The following is a 19,495-nucleotide window of genomic DNA, read 5'->3' as shown; positions in this document are numbered from 1 at the left end:
ACGCCACCGCAGTCCAGTCTTGCCATCTGGGGACAAGAACATTCCTTGCCCGACGAGGAGGAGGAGCTGACGGTGGAAGTGTGAGGTCTACCCAAGAGTGAGGGTCCTCTCCCCCGCCCCACTTTTCCTGTGATGATAAACCCATGGCTCACGAAGTTCTGGGCAGTGCTCCCTGGCCCGCCTGCTTCTCTCTCACACAAGTGTCCTCCACTCACTAATAAACCCTTTCCTTACCTGTCACCCTGCCTCTCGCCAAATTCTCGCTGTGCGGAGCCAGAAGAACCTACAACACTCTCCTAAGTCCCAAAACACGCTCTGCAGTTTCAGTTCAGAGACGGGGAAGCAGAGCAGAACATGCAGATCTGTGACTAAACCCGTTTCAGGAGCAGAGGGAAGACTCCTGGGAGTCCAGGGTTAAGGGAGCGCACGCAGTCAGGCCACAGAGGGCTGCAGCTGCAGAACGAGCTGGACTGGCTGTGGGCGGAGTTCTCGGTAAAGGACCGGCCCCCAAACACCAGGCCGTGTTCCTTGGATCGCCCACCTTTCTGCGAGGCAAGGCTGTGTTCACATTTTTCTGCCAGGCAGAGTGAGCTTCATTCACAACAGGGACCTGATTATCGTAACGCCCCAACAAAGACGAGGAAAACACACAGTTTTATCAAGAGCAGCACAGCAGATCTGCCTCCGTCCACTTCAGGACTCTACTGCTCTCGCTACTCAGTAAGTTGGTGGATAAGGAAAACACAGTCTTCACTCTGGCTCCAAGGTTCATTTGACTGTGAAAGCACCCTCTCTCTAGGAAAATTTCACCCCTGAGCCCAAACACGCCTTTAAAGCGTACAGTCAGCTTGGTGTCCTGTATATCCAACCACACAGTTTTACTCGTCTCTCTCTTCTCCAAGGGATCTTCCCCACCCAGAGATCGAACCCGCAGGGTCTCCTGCACTGCAGGCAGGTTCGCACAAAGGGCAACAGGAAGGACACAGCTTTGAACAGCGGGAGTGGGGTCTGGAGGGACACCCACCTTCCGCTCCAGGCTCTTTTTCCTTTGAGCCTGTGCTCCAGGCAGCCCAGGGGTGCTCTCGGAGCTGGAAGCGCTCCCAGTTTCCGGTTTCCTCCTGGACCTCCACAAATAAACACGCCTGTCTCTGCTCTCTTCCAGCCCTCGTGCTGATGAAGATGGAGGCTGGGCTAGTCACAAAGACACAGGGCGAGATCAATCCTGGCATATGGCAGGCCCTGAGCTGACGGGACTGGACTGAAAACACTTCCTCTCACCTCTAACTGGGTCTGGGATGACCTCCTGACAGCCACATGACCAGTTACCAAACCCCACACAGCCCACAAATCAGCAGGAGGTCAGTTCCAGACTCAGGGTTGTGTCTGTATGAGCCACGCACACTCAAGACATGTGGTTCAATCTGTAGCCGGAGGCGCCAGGCGAACCTGAAAGCACATGTTAACAGCACCTGTAATTATCCAGGGCTCCTGATTTCCCCAAGCTCCTGCATGGCCGTAATCTTGTTCTTTCTGAACCATTTCTATTTTCCAGGTGGACAAACTACATCCCAGTGAAGTTAAACGGCGTATCTAAGGCAACACAGTGTCACCAAGATGTAGGGTCTGCAGGTTCCCGAGGTTCAGGCTCTCCCCAAACTCAGTTAGGGTTGAGGTGCACTGGTGGGCTTGTGCTTGAGCTCCACTTCTGAGCACCTGGACTTGCTGGGTGTGAGAACCGACCTGGGCTCTGTTTCAATTTCGGTGGGCCCTCCCAGGAAGGGACTGTTACGGAGGACCCCCAACTTGAAGTCTCCAGTGGCTTTTGATGCCCAACAGAACTACCCCGGGATGGACCCCATCACATCCACCTCTGCCCCTCCACCAAGTTCCCACCCATTAACTCCCTCTGCCCTCCCCTAGAAGGGAGCTCACACCCTGAACCTGTCCGTGTCAGCTCAGCAGACAGCCACTGCGTGTGTCAGTCTCGGCGGATGCAGCGGCGTGACCTGGAGGAACGTCCATCACGGAGTCCCGGGCTGGGGATGAGTCGGCGGGCCCTGGTGCAGCACTGACACGGGCGGTGGGGTCTGGCTGCGTTGCTATACTCAGTCAGGGAGCACGCAGGCCCAGCATGTCAACTGCAGGGAGCGTAATCAATCTCTCAGCCCACTGAATCTGTGCGTCAACCAAGCCAGGATCCAGGCTCTCAGCTGATCAGTCACATCACGGTCGGTTCACTGTGCCATAAGCATTTCGGCAGCAGACAGGACTATCGTCCAAGGACTGACTGCTGGCACTCTGAGTCTGAATGCCAAGGAGACGGGGGCATGAGAGGAGCTCCTCGTCCTCAGTGGGGTCAGGCCTCTTTCCTGGCTCCTACGTGATTTCTCATCCAGGACGAGGGTCTGAGTTAAATGCTCTGCTGCTTAAGGTAAGTTGAAGGAATGAATTTATTGAAGATCTACTAAGTGCCAGCGTGCGTGTGTGCTAAGTTGCTTCAGCCATGTCCGCCTCTTTGTGACCCCGTGGACTGTAGCCTGCCAGGCTCCTCTGTCCATGGGATTCTCCAGGCAAGAATACTGGAGTGGGCTGCCATGCCCTCCTCCAAGGGATCTTCCCGACCCAGAGACTGAATCTGAGTTTCTTGCATCTCCTGCACTGGCAGGTGGGTTCTATACCACCAGTGCCACCTGGGAAGCCCACTAAGTGCCAGAAACCCTGCCAAACGCTTTATATAAATAATCTCGTTTAATCAACACAGCCACTCTAGGAGGTAGGTAATACCCCCATCTTAGAGACTGGCAAAGTAAAGCCAGAAGAACTGAAGTAACTTGTGCAAAGTGACAAGCCAGCACTGCAAAACGCGCGGCCTCCACAAACAAGACACACACTCCCTCAAGGCGAGAAGGGTTTACCTGGCAAAGCAGTGGCCCAGGGCACTTCTCAGGGCAGAGAGAAGCGACCATCACGAGAGAAAGACAACCAGACTGGGTTACCCTGAAAAGAATGAGGAAAAGCCTACCCCACAGGTTTCATCAGCCACCACTGAGCTAAGAGCGCACCGCCCCGGCTCCCGGGCCTCAGCTCCAGCACGGCTGCCAGCAGCCCCTCCTTTCCTTCCGCCACCTGCCCTCCAAACCCAAAGCTGCTCTAAGACGTGCTCCGAGAGATGCCTCCGCCTGCAAGACTCCCTGGTGTTCGCCGCGGCCAAGCCTCGCCTCGCCCTCCTCCCGGCCCGCAGCGCCCTATCTGGAGCCGTCTGGAATCTCTCCTGCTCTCCCTGGGTTCATTTTGTCTTTGGCTACCCTCACCCCATGCTTTTGGTGTTGGTTCAGCACGTTCCCAGGACTCAGGATGACACAGACTTGCATCTTCTACTCAATAACCTCAGATACACAGATGACACCAATGGGAGAAAGCGAAGAGGAACTGAAGAGCCTCTTGATGAAGGTGAAAGAGGAGAGTGAAAAAACTGCCTCAAAACTCAACATTCAAAACATTAAGATCATGGCATCTGGTCCCATCACTTCATGGCAAATAGATGGGAAAACAACGGAAACAGTGAGACTTTATTTCCTTGGGCTCCAAAATCATTGCAGATGGTGACTGCAGCTGTGAAATTAGAAGACGCTTGCTCCTTGGAAGAAAAGCTATGACCAATCTAGACAGTATATTAAAAAGCAGAGACATTACCTTACCAACAAAGATCTAGTCAAAGCTATGGTTTTCCCAGTGGTCACGTATGGATGTGAGAGCTGACCATAAAGAAGGCTGAGTGTCGAACAACTGATGCTTTTGAACTGTGGTGTTGGAGATTACTCTTGGGAGTCCCCTGGACTGCAAGGAGATCAAACCAGTCAATCCTTAAGGAAACCAGTCCTGAATACTTATTGGAAGGACTGACGTGGAAGCTCCAATATTTGGCCACCTGATGTGAAGAGCCAATTCATTAGACTAGACCCTGATGCTGGGAAAGATTGAAGGTGGGAGGAGAAGGGGACAACAGAGGATGAGGTGGTTGGAGGGCATCACTAACTCAATGGACATGAGTTTGAGCAAGCTGTGGGAGAGAGTGAAGGACAAGGAAGCCTGGTGTGCTGCAGTCCATGGGGTCACAAAGAGTCGGACACGACCGAGTGACTCAACAACAACAACAACTGATGCTCAGCAAGTGGTTTGTTGGGTGAACGGTTATCCTAACAGCAAAAAGGCCCTCCCGCCTCCAACAAGGCACCACACAGGTCTCTGAACCTACATAGCTGGAGCCTCTTTTGCAATATCCTAAGTAACTAGCAAGAGTCACACAGACCCAAGGTGGTCTCCTGTTCTAGGGCTCCTTCCTCTGGGTAATGAGTGCAGTTAAACCTTTTCCCTAGTTCAGTTTTATTTTGTCATTTTCCATATAAGAGACCACAATGCTAAGCAAAGAGAAATGGGGGATGGAAACTGTTTAACAAAGCAGCACCTTAACCAGGTAACTTTCAAGTACAAACATTTATCGCAGCGTTTCATAATTTACACACTGCTTTCCAGTAGGTTATCCTCAAAACAGCCCTCTTCTTCTCTGTGAGGTAGCTAAGAGATGAGATGGAGTGACTTCCGCAAGGTCTCGGCCTTTACATCCACACTGGACTGGACTGGAGTCTGGTTCCACAATACCGCTTCTCTTTGAGTGAAACTCAGCAGCTGTGACATTTATTTAACAATGGAGGATAGGCTGGCATTTTTACATATATCTGTGTTGCCATTCTACAGCTAAATTATTTGTCTCCCAAAATAACTTTTGCTTGTGGCTAGTCAGACCAGCACCAGGTGAGACTGTCAAGTCAGTGAGACTCGTCTCTTTTCATCTCTGCTGCTCTACTTTCCCCTCCCTCCGCCCTCACTGTCCACCCACATCCTCCAACCACGTGCCCCCACCGCCCCCTACTAGGGGCCTGTGCGCTAGGAGGCCCTGGGGAGTTGGACAGCCCGCCTCCCCCAGTTAGAGACTATGACTTAATTCAGTTAAAGTTACTCTAATATAAGTACTGGGGCCTCCCGGGTGGCTCAGTGGTAAAGAATCCGCCTGCCAATGCAGGAGACACAGGTTCAATCCCTGGGTTGGGAAGATCCCCTAGAGAAGGAAATGGCAACCCGCTCCAGTATTCTCACCTGGAGAATCCCCATGGACAGAGGAGCCTGGCGGGCGACAGACCATGCGGTCACAAAGAGTCGGACATGAACAGCACCTGAACACACACAAGCCTGATTCACACGAGAGCTGATTCCAGGCTGACAGCTGGTGGTGCTGTATTAAGATATGCCTCCTGGCCTCAGACAGCGCACACTTTAGTAGGGGAGAGAGGCGGGAAAGGAACTGTTACACAATTACACTGCACTAAGGACCACTCTGGAGAAGGCAGTGGCGCCCACTCCAGTGCTCTCGCCTGGAAAATCCCATGGACAGAGGAGCCTGGTGGGCTGCAGTTCACAGGGTCGCTGAGAGTTGCACACGACTCAGTGACTTCACTTTGACTTTTCACTTTCATGCACTGGAGAAGGCGATGGCACCCACTCCAGTGCTCTTGCCTGGAGAATCCCAGGGACAGCAGAGCCTGGTGGGTTGCCATTTATGGGGTCGCACAAAGTCGGACACGACTGAAGTGACTTAGCAGCAGCAGCAGCAGCAAGTACCACACAGACAGGTAAGGAGCAGTGAGGAGCCATGGGAGCTGGGAGGTCGGGTTGAGGGTCAGTCGGTCCTGCCCTCCGAGCGACCCTCTGCTCCTCTTCTGTTCCCCACCCTCCCCACACCTGGGGAGGTGAGCCGAGTGCCTGGAGCTACCGCGGGCTCTGGGCCCAGAGGAGAGACTCGGAAAGGCTGTGCTGGCTGGGAGACACGAGGTCAAGTTGCAGGACGGCGTTCTCGGCACAGGGTATCTGAGAAAGGAGGACTGAAGTGAAGCTGAGCAGACCTCACAGCTGGGTGACTTCAGGTGGCCTCTCGGAGCTGCTGTGCCCATTTCCTTCATTCACTTAGCAAACACTGTTTCTGGGTTGGAGGTATGTGTTTGGGACTGTCTGTGTCTCCATAAAGTGATACTCGGGTTCAAGTTACGAGGGGCAAAGCAGCTAGTGGTGTCTGATGCACAGTGGGTATGAAATGATCTAGTTTCTCCACTCCCCGCCCCCTGCCCAGCATCGACTCAATGGACATGAGTTTGAACAAACTCCAGTAGACAGTGAAGGACGGGGAAGCCTGGCGTGCTACAGTCCATGGGCCTGCAGAGCTGGACGTGACTTAGTGACTGAACACGGCAACAGTGTGAAAGTCGCTGTACCCAAATATCTGTTTTTTCAAGAGATTACAGGACCCTGGGAAAAGAGAGGCACTAAGCTGGCTTGGGCTCTGGACACCGGGCCGTCTTCTTGGTTCGTGAACTTCACGGCGTCCCTGATACCACTCATTTAAATTCATTTCAATATTCCAGGGAAAGGGCAAGAAAAGTTGTAACACTTCCTAAGACTAGATATAAATTTGAATTATCAAAGAACGAGTCTGAGTTGGAATCCCATCCTTCCACAATAATGTTTTATTTAAAAAATAAGACACAACAGACCCAAAATAGTAACTTCCCATTTTTACGTGATTGACACATTCCAACTCTGGATTATAAATCCTGAAGCTGGTATTGGAAATAAACCACAAGGAGCAGGGATTCTGAGAAACAGGCGCTTCTGATTTGGGTTCCATTCTCATTTGGGGGACCATGAAGCTGAAAGTCACATTTCAGCCTCTTTCTTCTGGGGTCGGTAAGGGCAGGCGGTCCCTGCTCAGGATCTAGGGATGGAAGGAAACCAGATTGTGTTCTACAAACCCATCTCCAGAGGGGCTCAGAGGACAGTCTCTGCAGGGTGCAGGGACAGGTAAATGCTGGCTTAAACTATTATTTCAGTACATGTCTCACCTACGAAGGTTTGTTTTTTTTTTTCTTTAAAGCAAAAACTCAGTGTGCCTCCCAGCACAGCCAGGTAGAGCGGCTGGCCCGGTGTGAGGACAACATGGTCTTGCAGTCAGGGAAAGCCAGGGAAAGCCCCTAAGCAGCAGGGAAATGCTGGCCCAGCCTCACGTCTCCATGTCCCTGCAGCCCTCCAGGCTTGCACCCCGGACCTGGGGAGTCCTGACCACTGTCACCACGGTCTAGAGTGAGGTTATCACAGAGACTCCTTATGAAACAAGGTCAGAGTTCTCTAGTGCTCCATCACTGGGGGTGTGCTGAGGATACTTCTCATTTTTCTCAGGAGGTCAGATGTCCACTTTTCGACATGCTCTTCTGAACCAGCACCAGCAGGCACCCAACGGGCATGCCAGGCTGGCACTGAGCGAGCCAGAGGGCTTGCTTGCTTTTTCATCTGTCTTAAGTCCTCCTGAAAATTACTCTGTCCACCACTTACTAAGGCCTTACTGTTTCTCCAGTAGCTTTAGGCCCTAAGGAATCAAAGTTAAAAGCACCTGGATTGACAGACTGGATTAACTCACAGTCCAGCAGGGAAAGGCATCTGTCAACCAGACTTCCTGCTCAAACAAACGTGGCCTTGGCACTCTCTATGGAGGGCTGTGTCCGCAGGTGACCTGACGGCGCCCCCACGGTCCCCTCCTCCTTTTACCCTCACGAAGCAGTCCACGGCAGCACCAGCATCAGGAACCAAGCTTCATGGGTGCTCAGCCCAGCGTTCCTTTCCACGGTTCTCAGGCCTCCCCAGGAGGAGGGCAGCTGAGATCGCACGGCCCTAGTGTGACCTCCCCACGACTGCCCCCATCCCCACCCCACCCCGCCCACCTGCCTGTACCTGAACTGCTGTTTCTGATTCCAGCTGTACCTCTGACTTCCCATCTCAATGACAGTCTGTCTGCTTTCCCTAAGCCAGTGGTTCTCAAAGTCTGGTCTCCAGAAAACCTGAGAACTTATTGGATACACACAAGTCCTCAGGCCCCACCCTAGACCTACGGGATCTAAAACTCTGGGGGTGGGTTTTTGTGAGCCCTCTGGGTGAATCTGCTGCGTGCTACATATTGAGAACCAAGCTGCTGCTGCTGCTAAGTCACTTCAGTCGTGTACGACTCTGTGCGACCCCAGAGATGGCAGCCTACCAGGCTCTTCTGTCCCTAGGATTCTCCAGGCAAGAACACCGGAGTGGGTTGCCATTTCCTTCTCCAAGGCATGAGAGTGAAAAGTAAAAGTGAAGTTGCTCAGTCGTGTCCAACTTCGCGATCCCATGGACTGCAGCCCACCAGGCTCCTCCATCCATGGGATTTTCCAAGCAAGCATAGTGGAGTGGCGTGCCATTGCCTTCTCCGTGAGAACCAAGCTGACCTAAACTAAAAAGATAAGTGAGCTCCTCTTGAGCCCCGAGCCCCACAATGCCCTGGACCTCACACAAGTCCCCTGACTACAAAAGAAAGCCATCTGTCTAGCCCCATGCAGCTGTCACAAAATGCAACCATGCTCAGCAAAACTCTTCAGGGCTGGCTGAAGCCGAAGCTTGAAGCAGGGCTACAAACCTCCCTCTTTTGCTCCATCTTCCCACTCCTCAGCTCAGCAGAGCGGTGTCCTTGAACTGGAGGCCTCCCAACTCGTCAGACCCGCTCCAGGACCAGGTACCACCGCAGTGGAAGTGGGTCTCCCCATCCCTCTGTTCTCACTCCGAAAGGCAAGGAAAGGCTCCACATCTGCTCAAGGCCGAAGCCAAGGCTTACTCCGTCTCGAACAAGTGCTAGCCATAAAACATGAACCTCAGCCTTGCGCTACTTTCTACAATTTACGATGCTCTTGCTGATTCTCACAAGGGTCAGGAAACCTGGAGCAGAACCTGTGACCCCTGACTCATTCCCAATGGCCTGTCAACTCTTACCTGCCAGGCATTAAACAAATTCCCGTTGGTCACCTGACAGAGCCACCACGAGCAGGAGTTCTGGTCACGGTGTAACTTCACGTCATCAGAGCAGGTTGCCACATGGAAACCTGCACAAACCTGCCCATCAGGAATGATGCCAAGACGCACTCTTCAACAAAGGGTAACTTCTGGAGGCAAAGCCCCACGTTTACAGGAAGGGTGGGAGCAACCTCTGCAGCCCTGCTTTCCCTTATAGAAAGCTGAAGAATCTCTCATCTTCTCCCTCAATTTTGATGAAAAGGTCTCCAGTTTCCTCTTACAAGCAACGAGAGGTGGTAATTCTATTCTTATTTTAATGCCTACTGCAGCTACATTTGGAGGGAACAAAAACTGCCTAAAAGGTTGCCACACAGTCACTTCTCTGCCTGTCAATATGGTATTTATGTTCAGTTCTAAACACACAGAAATTCCATCTGAGAAATGAGAAGCTGTCAGAGGTTACACACAGACACGCTATCCTCCATATGCTCTGAAGAGCTGGAGACCCACGGCAGAACGAGCCGGGAACCCCCCTCATCCCACCTCCTTTAGCCTCATTTCTGAGAAACTCTCTTTTCTGGAGCCCTCTTCCCACATTCATACCAGGGACAGATTCCCAGAAGAGAGATGAAGGATACAGAGGGAATAAGATTCACAAAAGACTCTAATTTGGAGCATTCATAATCATAGCAGCTGAAAAGCTTACGAAAGCAAAGAAGGAGCCTGTTCACAAAACACCATGAGGGCGCTTGCCAGAAAACTGCCCAGCCGCAACGAGACCACCGTCCACAACGAGCAAAATCAGAGCCAAGATCAAATCGCGACCCAGCAGACACACACACTTGCGGGGTTTCCACCTTCACCGCTGCAATTAGTGCTTTTTTAAAGAGCAGTAAGGCTGCAGGAGTTTGACAAAGGAAGAAAAACAAAAGGCAGCAAGAGGCTCCATCTGGATAAGCAGTTCCTAGTCGGTATTCAGAACTCCACACCAGCACCAGCACAGCTCGGATGAGGCGCAAGGTGGGGTCCTCACCACCTTCACACACCATCAAACCGATTACCACGCTGCCTGGGTGCCTGCAGTCGACACCCTGGACCGGCACCGCCTCCGCATGCCCACCCCCACGACTGGGAGAAGCCCCACCATGGGAAAGAACCCTTCTTTTGTGAGGACCAGCCGGAGCCTGGGCTATCATTACACAGCAAAAACCTAGCGAGAACAAAAACCCAGCGGCAGGCTGATGGAGAAAACCCAGGACATACCTGAATTCTTCAAGTGCAAACATGACCTAGTCGGAGACAATTTCCTCAGACTGTCTGGGGGCCTTTCTGGTTTGGAGGACCACCATTTAGTCAGTCAGATGGTGCAAAGGTGCAGAAAAAAGAGGCGGGGTTTGCACACCCCCCAATATTCTGAAGTGAAAGGCTTTCTGCAGACAGGGGCCTGCAGCCTCCAGCTCTGCCAGCTGCTGACGAGCGGCAGCTAACAGGGGAGGCATCTAAGGACCATGTGATCATTCCAGCAAGGCTGATTAATGCAGTGAGCGCCGAGCCTCCAGGCTGGGAGCTGGATTAGCCACGAGAAACAAGTGGAACCCCGGGCACGCCTGGGATCCTGCGGGAATCACAGAACACGCACGCCCCCACCAAGCTGTATGGGGCCGGGGCGGGGGCCGGGGAGCAAGAGCTGAAAGGAATGAGAGTGTGCCCTGCTCCTTTGAGCTCAGCCCGCTCACGTCACCTGCCCGTGGCCACTGCTGTGCTCGGGTTCAGATATGAGGACCACCGTGGGCAGCGAACCTAGTGGAGATGGATCCCAGGCTGCATTTTACTGAAAACTCTTCAGGACTCTGCATTTCACCCTTCCACTATGAAACGTTTTTTTAGCACAAACAGAGAGGCCGCTCTGGAATCCCAGGAGTCATGGTTTCCGGCCAGCGCTCTGCCACGAGTATCACCCTATAGGTCAGCCGCGAAGCGTGACCTCATTTATTTCAGTCATTGTTTACTGAGTACTTATCTCGGTATTTGTTTCCATACATAATATGGACCAGGCTTCAGTTCCTTGAAGTACAAAAGCTGCTGTAACAGTTTCAGAACAGAAGTTAAGAAAAAGGAAACGAGATGTCAGCCAAAGAAAGAGGAATGTTTACTGGAGGGCAGGGCTCGAGCTGCTGAGATCTGGCACGTGAGCTGAGGCTGTGTTCTGAAACTTGCCATCAAGGAGAGTCGTCAACATTTGCAGATCTTTATAAAACAAGGAAGACAGATCTCAAAGGAAAACTTGTGAGTCACTCTTGATGGTTTTTCTCTCCCTCACACCACAAACAGAATCAGGCACCAACTCTGATTCTGCTCAGGAAGGTTTCCTGGGGTCTGACCTCCCTACTCCCAGCCCCGCTGCTTGGCTCTCACGCTCGGCATTCCCCACTCCTCCTCTCATGTTAGTAACTGGTCTTCCTCCGTCTGTCCCTTTTCTAACAATCTGCCAGCGCCATTTCTCTAGTCTGATTTTGTTGTTGTTCTTGTTCGGTCACTCAGTTGTGTCTGACTCTGTGACCCCTCAGACTGCAGCATGCCAGGCTTCCCTGTCTACCACTATCTCCTGGAGTTTGCTCAAATTCATGTCCACTGAGTCAGTGATGCTGTCTAACCATGTCATCCTCTGCTGCCCCCTTCTCCTTTTGTCTTCAATCTTTCCCAGCATCAGGGTCTTTTTTAATGAGTCGGCTCTTCACGTAAGGCCAAAGTATTCGAGCTTCAGCATCAGTCCTTTCAATGAATATTCAGGATTGATTTCCTTTAGGATTGACTGGTTTGATCTCCTTGCAAATTCACAGGATTCTCAAGAGTCTTCTCCAGCACCACAATCCAAAAGAATCAATTCTTTGGTGCTCAGCCTTCTTTATGGTTCAACTCTCACATCTGTGCATGACTACTAGGAAAACAAGAGCTTTGACTATACAGACCTTTGTTGATAAAGTGATGTCTCTGCTTTTTAATATGCTGTATAGGTTTGTCATAGCTTTCCTTCCAAGGAGCAAGTGTCTTTTAATTTCATGGCTGCAGTCACCATCTGCAGTGAATTAAGTCCAAGAGAATAAAATCTATCACTACTTCCATTTCCCCATGTATTTCCCATAAAGTGATGGGACCAGATACCATGATCTCAAGTTTTCTGAATGGTGAGTTTTAGGGCAGCTTTTTCACTCTCCTCTTTCACCTTCATCAAGAGGCCTTTTAGCTGCTCTTCACTTTGTGCCATTAGAGTGGTATCGCCTGCATATCGGAGGTTGTTGATATTTCTCCCGGCAGTCTTGATTCCAGCTTGGGATTCATCCAGCCCAGCATCTCCCATGATGTACTCTGCATATAAGCTAAATAAGCAGAGTGACAATATACAGCCTTGTCATACTCTTTCCCGCTTTGGAACCACTCAGTTGTTCCACGTCCAGTTCTAACTGTTGTTTCTTGACCTGCATACAGGTTTCTCAGGAGATAGGTAAGGTTGTCTGGTAGTCCTGTCTCGTTAAGAATTTTTCACAGTTTGTGGTGATTCACACAGTCAAAGGCTTTAGTGTGGTCAATGAAGAAGATGTTTTTCTGGAATCCCCTTGCTTTCTCTATGATCCAGTGAATGCTGGCAACTTGATCTCTGGTTCCTCTGCCTTTTCTAAATCCAGCTTGTACATCTCAAGTTCCCTGTTCACATACTGCTGAAGCCTGGCCTGAAGGATTTTGAGCATTACTGTAGTTGCGTGACATGAGTGCAACTGTCCAATAGTCTGAACATTCTCTGCCATCACCCTTCTTTGGGACTGCAATGAAAATTGACCTTTTTAGTATGCCATCTAGGTTGGTCATAGCTTTGCTTCCAAGGAGCAAGCGTCTTTTAATTTCATGGCTGCAGTCACCATCTGCAGTGAGGAGTCCAAAAAAATAAAGTCTCTCACTGTTTCCACTGTTGCCCCATCTATTTGCCATGAAGTGATGGGACCAGATGCCATGATCTTAGTTTACTGAATGTTGAGTTTCAAGCCAGCTTTCTCACTCTCTTCTTTCACTTTCATCATGGTGAAAAATTGCCAAAACCTAGCACCAAGTGTATGTGAGACAATTTTACGTGAGTCCTCAATTTACTAATAAGAGAACAGAGGCCACGGCGGTTAAGTAACTTGCCCATGATCATATAGCTACCAAGTGCAGAGCAATGAGCTTGGCCAAGGTAGGTTTAATGCCAACGTTTTCAACCCTTGTGCCCACTTGGGGTCCCAACACCAAAGAGCCAAGCGCCTCAGGCCACCTCCAGAAGAGGATGTGTTCTGTTGACTGGCAGGCAGCCTGTGGTCCTGAGACCAGGCTGGGATGTGGTACCCTTCCGGCCGGCCCTGGCGAATCCCGATTCTACAGCCAGACAGGAGACCACTAAGGGCTGACAGAGGGGTTTGGCTGCCCCAGGAGGAAGGCTGAGAACCCGAGGTGACAGGCCTTGGGAACAGACCGGGAAGGAGTCTGCCTCAAAGGCTGGATACCTCACTTGACAACCGGTGACCCCATGGATCAGGAACAGGGACTCCCAACTGCTGCACTGCTCTCCAGAGGGCACTTCTGAGAGCACATGACTCATAAGAACAAGGTATCCTAGGCTACCCGCCAACGACTCAAGGCTCGGACGAAGCATGCTCCTGCTCTGGGACTTCCGTTCCCTCTTCAGCCTTTGTTTTTCTGTATCACGTAACTGGGACACGGAACTGATATGAACACAGAACGGATGAAAACAGAAGAGCCCCAGACTCCCTGCTACCTGGCTTGGCCCTCCCTCCACCAGGACCAGCCCTGACTCCGCCTGGAAACACCAGGCCTAAGAGACCCGGGAGGCCCATCCGCACTGGACTTTGGTGGGGGCAGGGGGCTCCCCAAGCTACACGCTGTCAAGCTCACCCTCGACACTCTGAACTCCCTTCTTCTTTCCAGGTTCACTGTAAGGACAAAGCCTCCTGACCGGGCCTGGCTGTCCCAGCAGAGCGCTGACCTGCTGCACTTACTGGCCGTGCCAGCCGCCTCAGGTGTCCCCAGAGAAACTGACGCAGAGATACAGGCTAAAAACACGGTCATTAAGAGGAGGTGTCCCCAGGCCCCCAACAATCTTGGAAAGCTACATGAGCAGGATGTCTGAAACCCGTGTCTGTGGCGTGTGCATGCTCAGAGTGCCCGCAGCCTGCCTCTCCCTGTGAAACGGCCCAGTTCCCAAGAAGGGAACTCACAATATACTCGCTGGCACTGAATCCGCATCCCAGCTCCTGTACAGACAAGCTGGGGTTTCAGGCCTGGAGGCCCCGTGAGCCTGCACCTCACACCGATGTTTCCTCTCCCGCTTGTCTTAGGATGTGAGGCTTCAGGCTTACGGAGCCATGACGAACGTGCGGCAACATAAACAGGGCATCTGAACAGAGGCTAGCATCCCCGCCGTGTGAGCAGGAACGCTCTGACACCCTCGGGCCTGCTCAGCTGCTGCTGAGCTCTGCACACACCAAGCAGGAGGGGACGTACAGCGAAGTCAGCTACGGGCAAGACTGCAAATGCAGCTCCGGTCTCAAGGCCTGGCCGCACGTGCTCCTCTGAGCAGGGGGCTGAGCGTAACAAGCTCCGTGGCCTTTCCGGTCTCCCCCGGCTTCCTAAGACTCCCCTCCCCATTCCTCATCTCCCGGCCGTCCGACCCCTTCCTGCAGTCACCCTAGCACCTTCCAGTTGAACCCCATAACCCTTCCTCACTGTCTGCAGGATGGAGTCAGCACCCAGCCCCACCTGCCTCGCCCACCCACCTCGCCAACCCGGGACCCTGATGCAGGGGGTCTCCCCGCCTCTGCCCCACAGAGGTTATGGACAGTGGGGTTCCGAGCCCAGTTCTATGACTACCTGCCTGGGGAGCCTTGGGAAGACAGGACTCTTCCCTGTCTGAGCCTCAGCCCCCTGACCTGAGGATGGGGATGACGGCGGGTGTGGGGACACTGCAGAAAGGAGGTGATGGCACACTCAACCCCTCCACGCTGGTGACATGACTGCGCATTCCGCTCCTGACCACAGCCAGCCTGGAGGAAGCGCAAAACTGCAACTCCTATGACAACCAAGAGCTACGTTCTAAATGCCTCACATGCCATCTAGTGCTGAGAAGTACCCTCTGTGCCCCCGGGTCTTAGGTCTCTGACCAGGTGAGAGCCCCAGGGGACGGGGGGGAAGGGGGCTGGCAAGAGGAGACCAGAGGAGGCTGGCGCCTCAACACCTCCATCAGGAATGTGTGGACAGTGCAAGCGAAACAACACACTTGCTGTGTGAACACAGCTTCAAGAGAAACTTGTCACAACCTGGGGTCACCAGCTCTGAACTCTCCTACTCTGCGCTGGTGGGGAGCCCACGGGCGCTGACCCTGTTTTTAGGCCTTCTAAGTCGTCACAAGGCAAGACACATTCCTAGCCACAGAGCATGTCTTTAGTCAGAAGTGTTTTGAATGCACTTTTGTTCCAGTTGAATTAACCTTTCAAAAAAATTAAAAACAAACAAAACCCCCACTTTCTTGAACCACTAGGAAATGTGAGTCCCACACTCTAAACTAATTCCTCCTCCCCAAGTCATGTCAGTCACCTGAATTCCTACAGTGACACTTAACTTTAAAAAACAAAAGCTTTAAATAAAACCATCCCTTACCTCCATTTCAAGAATTCTATTTAAAGTTCTTAAAAAAAAAAAAAAAAGGCACTCTGCCATTAAGCAAACACAATCACAATCCATTTTCACCTGCCACTGCTCACGAGCAGCTCGCTGGTAATCACTTCTGCACTCCCATCTTCATCAACCTCTCGACCAATCGGCACTCCTCTCTAAGCACCTGTGCCAGGCCACTGAACACTATCCTTGCATCCCTCCATAACTTTCTCAGGGAAAAGCTAAAGCCCCTAGCTACACATTCTAATGAAAAAAGTCAGACGATAAATGAGTTAAGATAAAGACGATAAAACAGGGTTAAGTGACGGAAGGGCTGCTGAACTTAAAAGAGGTGACAGGAAAGGCCCCTCTCAGGGAGGGAGACTTAAGCTGAGATCCAAATGACCAGTGGGGACAGTTACGAAAATACCAGGGACGATCAGCATCAGCAGACAACACAGCCGGCACAGAGGCCCAAGGCGGGAGGAGACTGGCTTGGTTTCTGCCCCTTTCCCCAGTGTGGCTGGACCAGGAAGGAAGGGAGTAGAGGGAGATGGAGACAGAGGGGAAGTACAGTTTTATGACAGGGAAGCTGCTGGAGAGCTTTAGACAATGGCCTAACAGGAGCCGATTGTCGTTTTTAGGGGGAAATGGGAGAGGCTTCCCAGGCAGCTCAACGGTAAAGAATCAGCCTGCTCAAGTAGGAGATGCAGATTCTATCCCTGGGTTGGGAAGATCCCCTGGAGAAGGAAATGGCAACCCACTCCAGTATTCCTGCCTGGAGAATCCCATGGACAGAGGAGCCTGGCGGGCTTCAGTCGACACTCACAGAGTCGACACGACTGAGCAAAGAAGCATGAGGAAGTGGGAGAAGCTGCAGGCCCTGTGCAAGCAAGAGAGGGCAGGGTGTGGACGTGGGGCAGGGACCAGGACAGGCAGTGGACCAGAGAGAAGAAATGGGTGGGTCTGGAGCACGTTTTAGAGTCTTTTTAGAGTTTGAGTAAGCTCCAGGAGTTGGTGATGGACACGGAAGCCTGGCATGCTGCAGTCCATGGATTCGCAAAGAATCGGACACAACTGAGCGACTGAACTGAAGTTAGAGCCTTTAAAAAATATTTTTTATTTACGTAGCTTTTGGCTGTGCTTGGTCTTTGCTGCTTTGCTTGGGCCTTCTTTAGTGGTGGCGACTGGGGACGACGCTTCGTGCGGCGTACAGGCTTCTCACGGCGGTGGCTTCCCTTACTGCAGCACAGACTCTGGGTGCGTGTGCTTCCAGAGCCGCAGCACTCGGGCTCAGTAGTGGTGGCGCAAGGGCTTCGCCGCATGTGGGATCTTCCCGGACTAGGGATCCAACTCACAGCCCCTGTGCTGGCAGGCGGATTCTTACCCACTGTGCCACCAGGGAATTCCCAAGTCTTCTTCACAACTCAGTTGTTTCATGCTATTTTGTGAATTACTAATGAAGCAAAGACTGAAAGTATTTCAACAGAAATACTAAGACACCACCAGGACCATGAACTGAAGGAAGAGAGGCGGCCTGGCCTAGTCTTTACCGCAGGGCCTGGCACAGAGTTAGTCAATAAGTATCTGTAGAATTAATGAATCAGCAGCTCGCAGATTTAGAGAAGATTTCATAAAAAAAGACGGAATTGGGTCAAGTCAGCAGTCCTCTTTCTGGTGCAAGCACCAAATCAAAGGGCAGATTATTCTTTTGAATGAATAAGTGCAGCTGTGCCAATGTCACCCAGATAGGCAGAAATTTGCCAAGAGTGTCTTACCAGGAATAGAGGGAGATCAAATATACATACGTGTAAAACAAATGTCCCCATTCAATCAGGAAGTGTCTCCTGGGTACCTGCTGTGTGTCCAGCACTGATCAATCCCTGAGTGGGAGGGCCGGGGCAGGCAGGGCAGTGAGGGGAGATTCAGACACATTTCAGGTCTCTCCAACAGTCAGGAACAGGGCACACAGACTCCAAGACTGCAGCCTCAGAGTCGCACCAGTCAGTCGATATGACGACAGTCTGGAGCCGGGGTGCACGTCTTTTTCCTACTCAGTTCACTGTTCTTACCAAAGTCCTCTTGAATCTGAGTTCCGTCATGTAACTGCTGACGAGCGTGGAGTGGGAAGGGCTGGGCTGTGGTCCCAGCGCCACTCCTCAGCAGCCAAGTGCCCGTGACTTTACTGGAGTCTCGACGTGCTTACCTGTCAAGTGGGGGCAGCCATTCCTGCCCCGCTCCCTCACAAGGAAACAGAGAGGATCAGATATGACAGTCGCTGTGCCAGTGTTCGGCAACTGTGCGTGCTATATAAATCAGTAATGGTGCTGGTCTTCACAACAAAAGAAATGATCCCTCTCTGCTCTGTGTCATCTGAGATCTTGATAAAGCAGGAGTTTTAAGTTTTCATCCAGGGCAAAGAGTTAGAGGATCCATAAATGCAATGTACTATCTGGGTGACCAAGAGAATTTAGATGAACACCAGTGTTCAGGGCTGAAAGGGCCTGGAACCCCACTCCTGGGTGAGCTACCAGAGATGCTCATCTCCTCCACACGCACTCACTTCTGTCAAAGTATAATTTTCAAAAAGCTAAAAAGGGAACTCTTGTGCCAATATATAGTATGCACATATCAAGTAAGTCCTTCATGAAGGAAAAAGCAGGATGGCAAAGCTGGTCCAAATCTAACAAAAGAAACACATATGAACTTGGTGGAAAAGGAAAGAATGCTGTAATAATCTTGCCAAGTTGATACAAAACTGGCTAACGTCCTACAGAGCAATTAAACTATAACCTTTGAGGTTATCTTTCCTACTGAACAGAAATCATTAAGAGCTCTACTGGACAATAAAATTCACTTTTCACTTATCGATTTTTTTTTACAAGTTAAAATCTAACTTTACAAAAGTCAGATACTCTTTAGATCGGCTTACCAGATTATGCTCTTGAGTGACCTTGGAAAGGCACACAATAATCATTTTGCCTTTTCTCCAAATTTCAGGTAATTTTCCTGAAGTACCTCTACACTATCTAAAGCTAGCTTATCATCCAATCCAATGGACTGGTTGCAGTGGATAAGAAACTGTTCTTTCCCATCTGGTCCATTGTTGCCTCTGCTGCATTTACCTCCTCTTAATTGGTAAAAAAATAAAGTAACAATAATCCTTCAAGTAATTGAAGTCAATTCTAAATTATTGCTTAGTCTTCCTAGGTCAAATGATCCTGAAATTTGGAGGGCCTTGTTTTCTAGAATTTCCAGTCTTCGGTGCTTCTCTGAATTCTCTCCACTACCGCCTCGTGAGTCCTCTTTAAAGACAAAAAGGGAAATGTGATTCATCGGAGCTGATTCAGAGCCCCCTCCCCCAGGCTCTGGCTATTCTGAGGCAGTTACCATAATTAACTCTAATTTCCTAACTTCACAAACCTACCCCATCACTCCTTTCTTTCCAATATAACAGTGCTTGGAAGTCACAAACCAAGCCCACTCCAGAGAGGCACAGATAAACCCAACCCACACGAACTGGCACAACAATATGAAGTAAAAAAAAAAAAAAAAAAAAAAATCGAATGAATCAGGGAACGTCTTGTTCATATCTGTATTTTCCACAGAGGCTAGGGAATTAGCATGAATAAACAAACAGATTAATTAATTAACTGTTCTAAAGAGCTGAAAGAATGAATGGATTCCAAAGGCTTTGGCATGTTAAGCGAGTGTCTCTAAGAGCCTAAGTGAGGAAGAGCATCTCTGGGGACTGGTCTAGTGGGAACCTTCAGAAATGGAGACGTTCCTAGTGCCTTCCGGCTGGCTTACAGACAGATGGGGTGGCGTATAAACTGTGTGTATCCCCCAGTTCTAGAGGCTGGAAGTCCGAGAGCAGAGG

General features: G+C 51.0%; 1 protein-coding gene across 6 annotated transcripts in view; it reads right to left on the bottom strand.

The window, feature by feature from the left end:
• Positions 1-19,495, bottom strand: part of EVL (Enah/Vasp-like) — a 147,882-nt gene that overhangs the window by 94,463 nt on the left and 33,924 nt on the right. Inside the window, exon 1 of one of the 6 annotated variants that reach the window (XM_069559747.1) lies at positions 10,180-10,855. The exons of 4 other annotated variants lie outside the window; for them this stretch is intronic. In XM_069559747.1, the coding sequence (XP_069415848.1) occupies positions 10,180-10,202 (23 nt within the window). In that variant the 5' untranslated portion in view covers positions 10,203-10,855. Of the gene's footprint in view, positions 1-10,179; positions 10,856-19,495 lie in introns of those variants that run through there. One more of the 6 variants, XM_069559753.1, reaches the window with a different exon arrangement.

This window comes from Ovis canadensis, chromosome 18 (assembly GCF_042477335.2).
Source record: "Ovis canadensis isolate MfBH-ARS-UI-01 breed Bighorn chromosome 18, ARS-UI_OviCan_v2, whole genome shotgun sequence".
In the NCBI taxonomy this organism is placed as follows: domain Eukaryota; kingdom Metazoa; phylum Chordata; class Mammalia; order Artiodactyla; family Bovidae; genus Ovis; species Ovis canadensis.
This window is presented reverse-complemented; position numbering and strand designations above follow the sequence as displayed.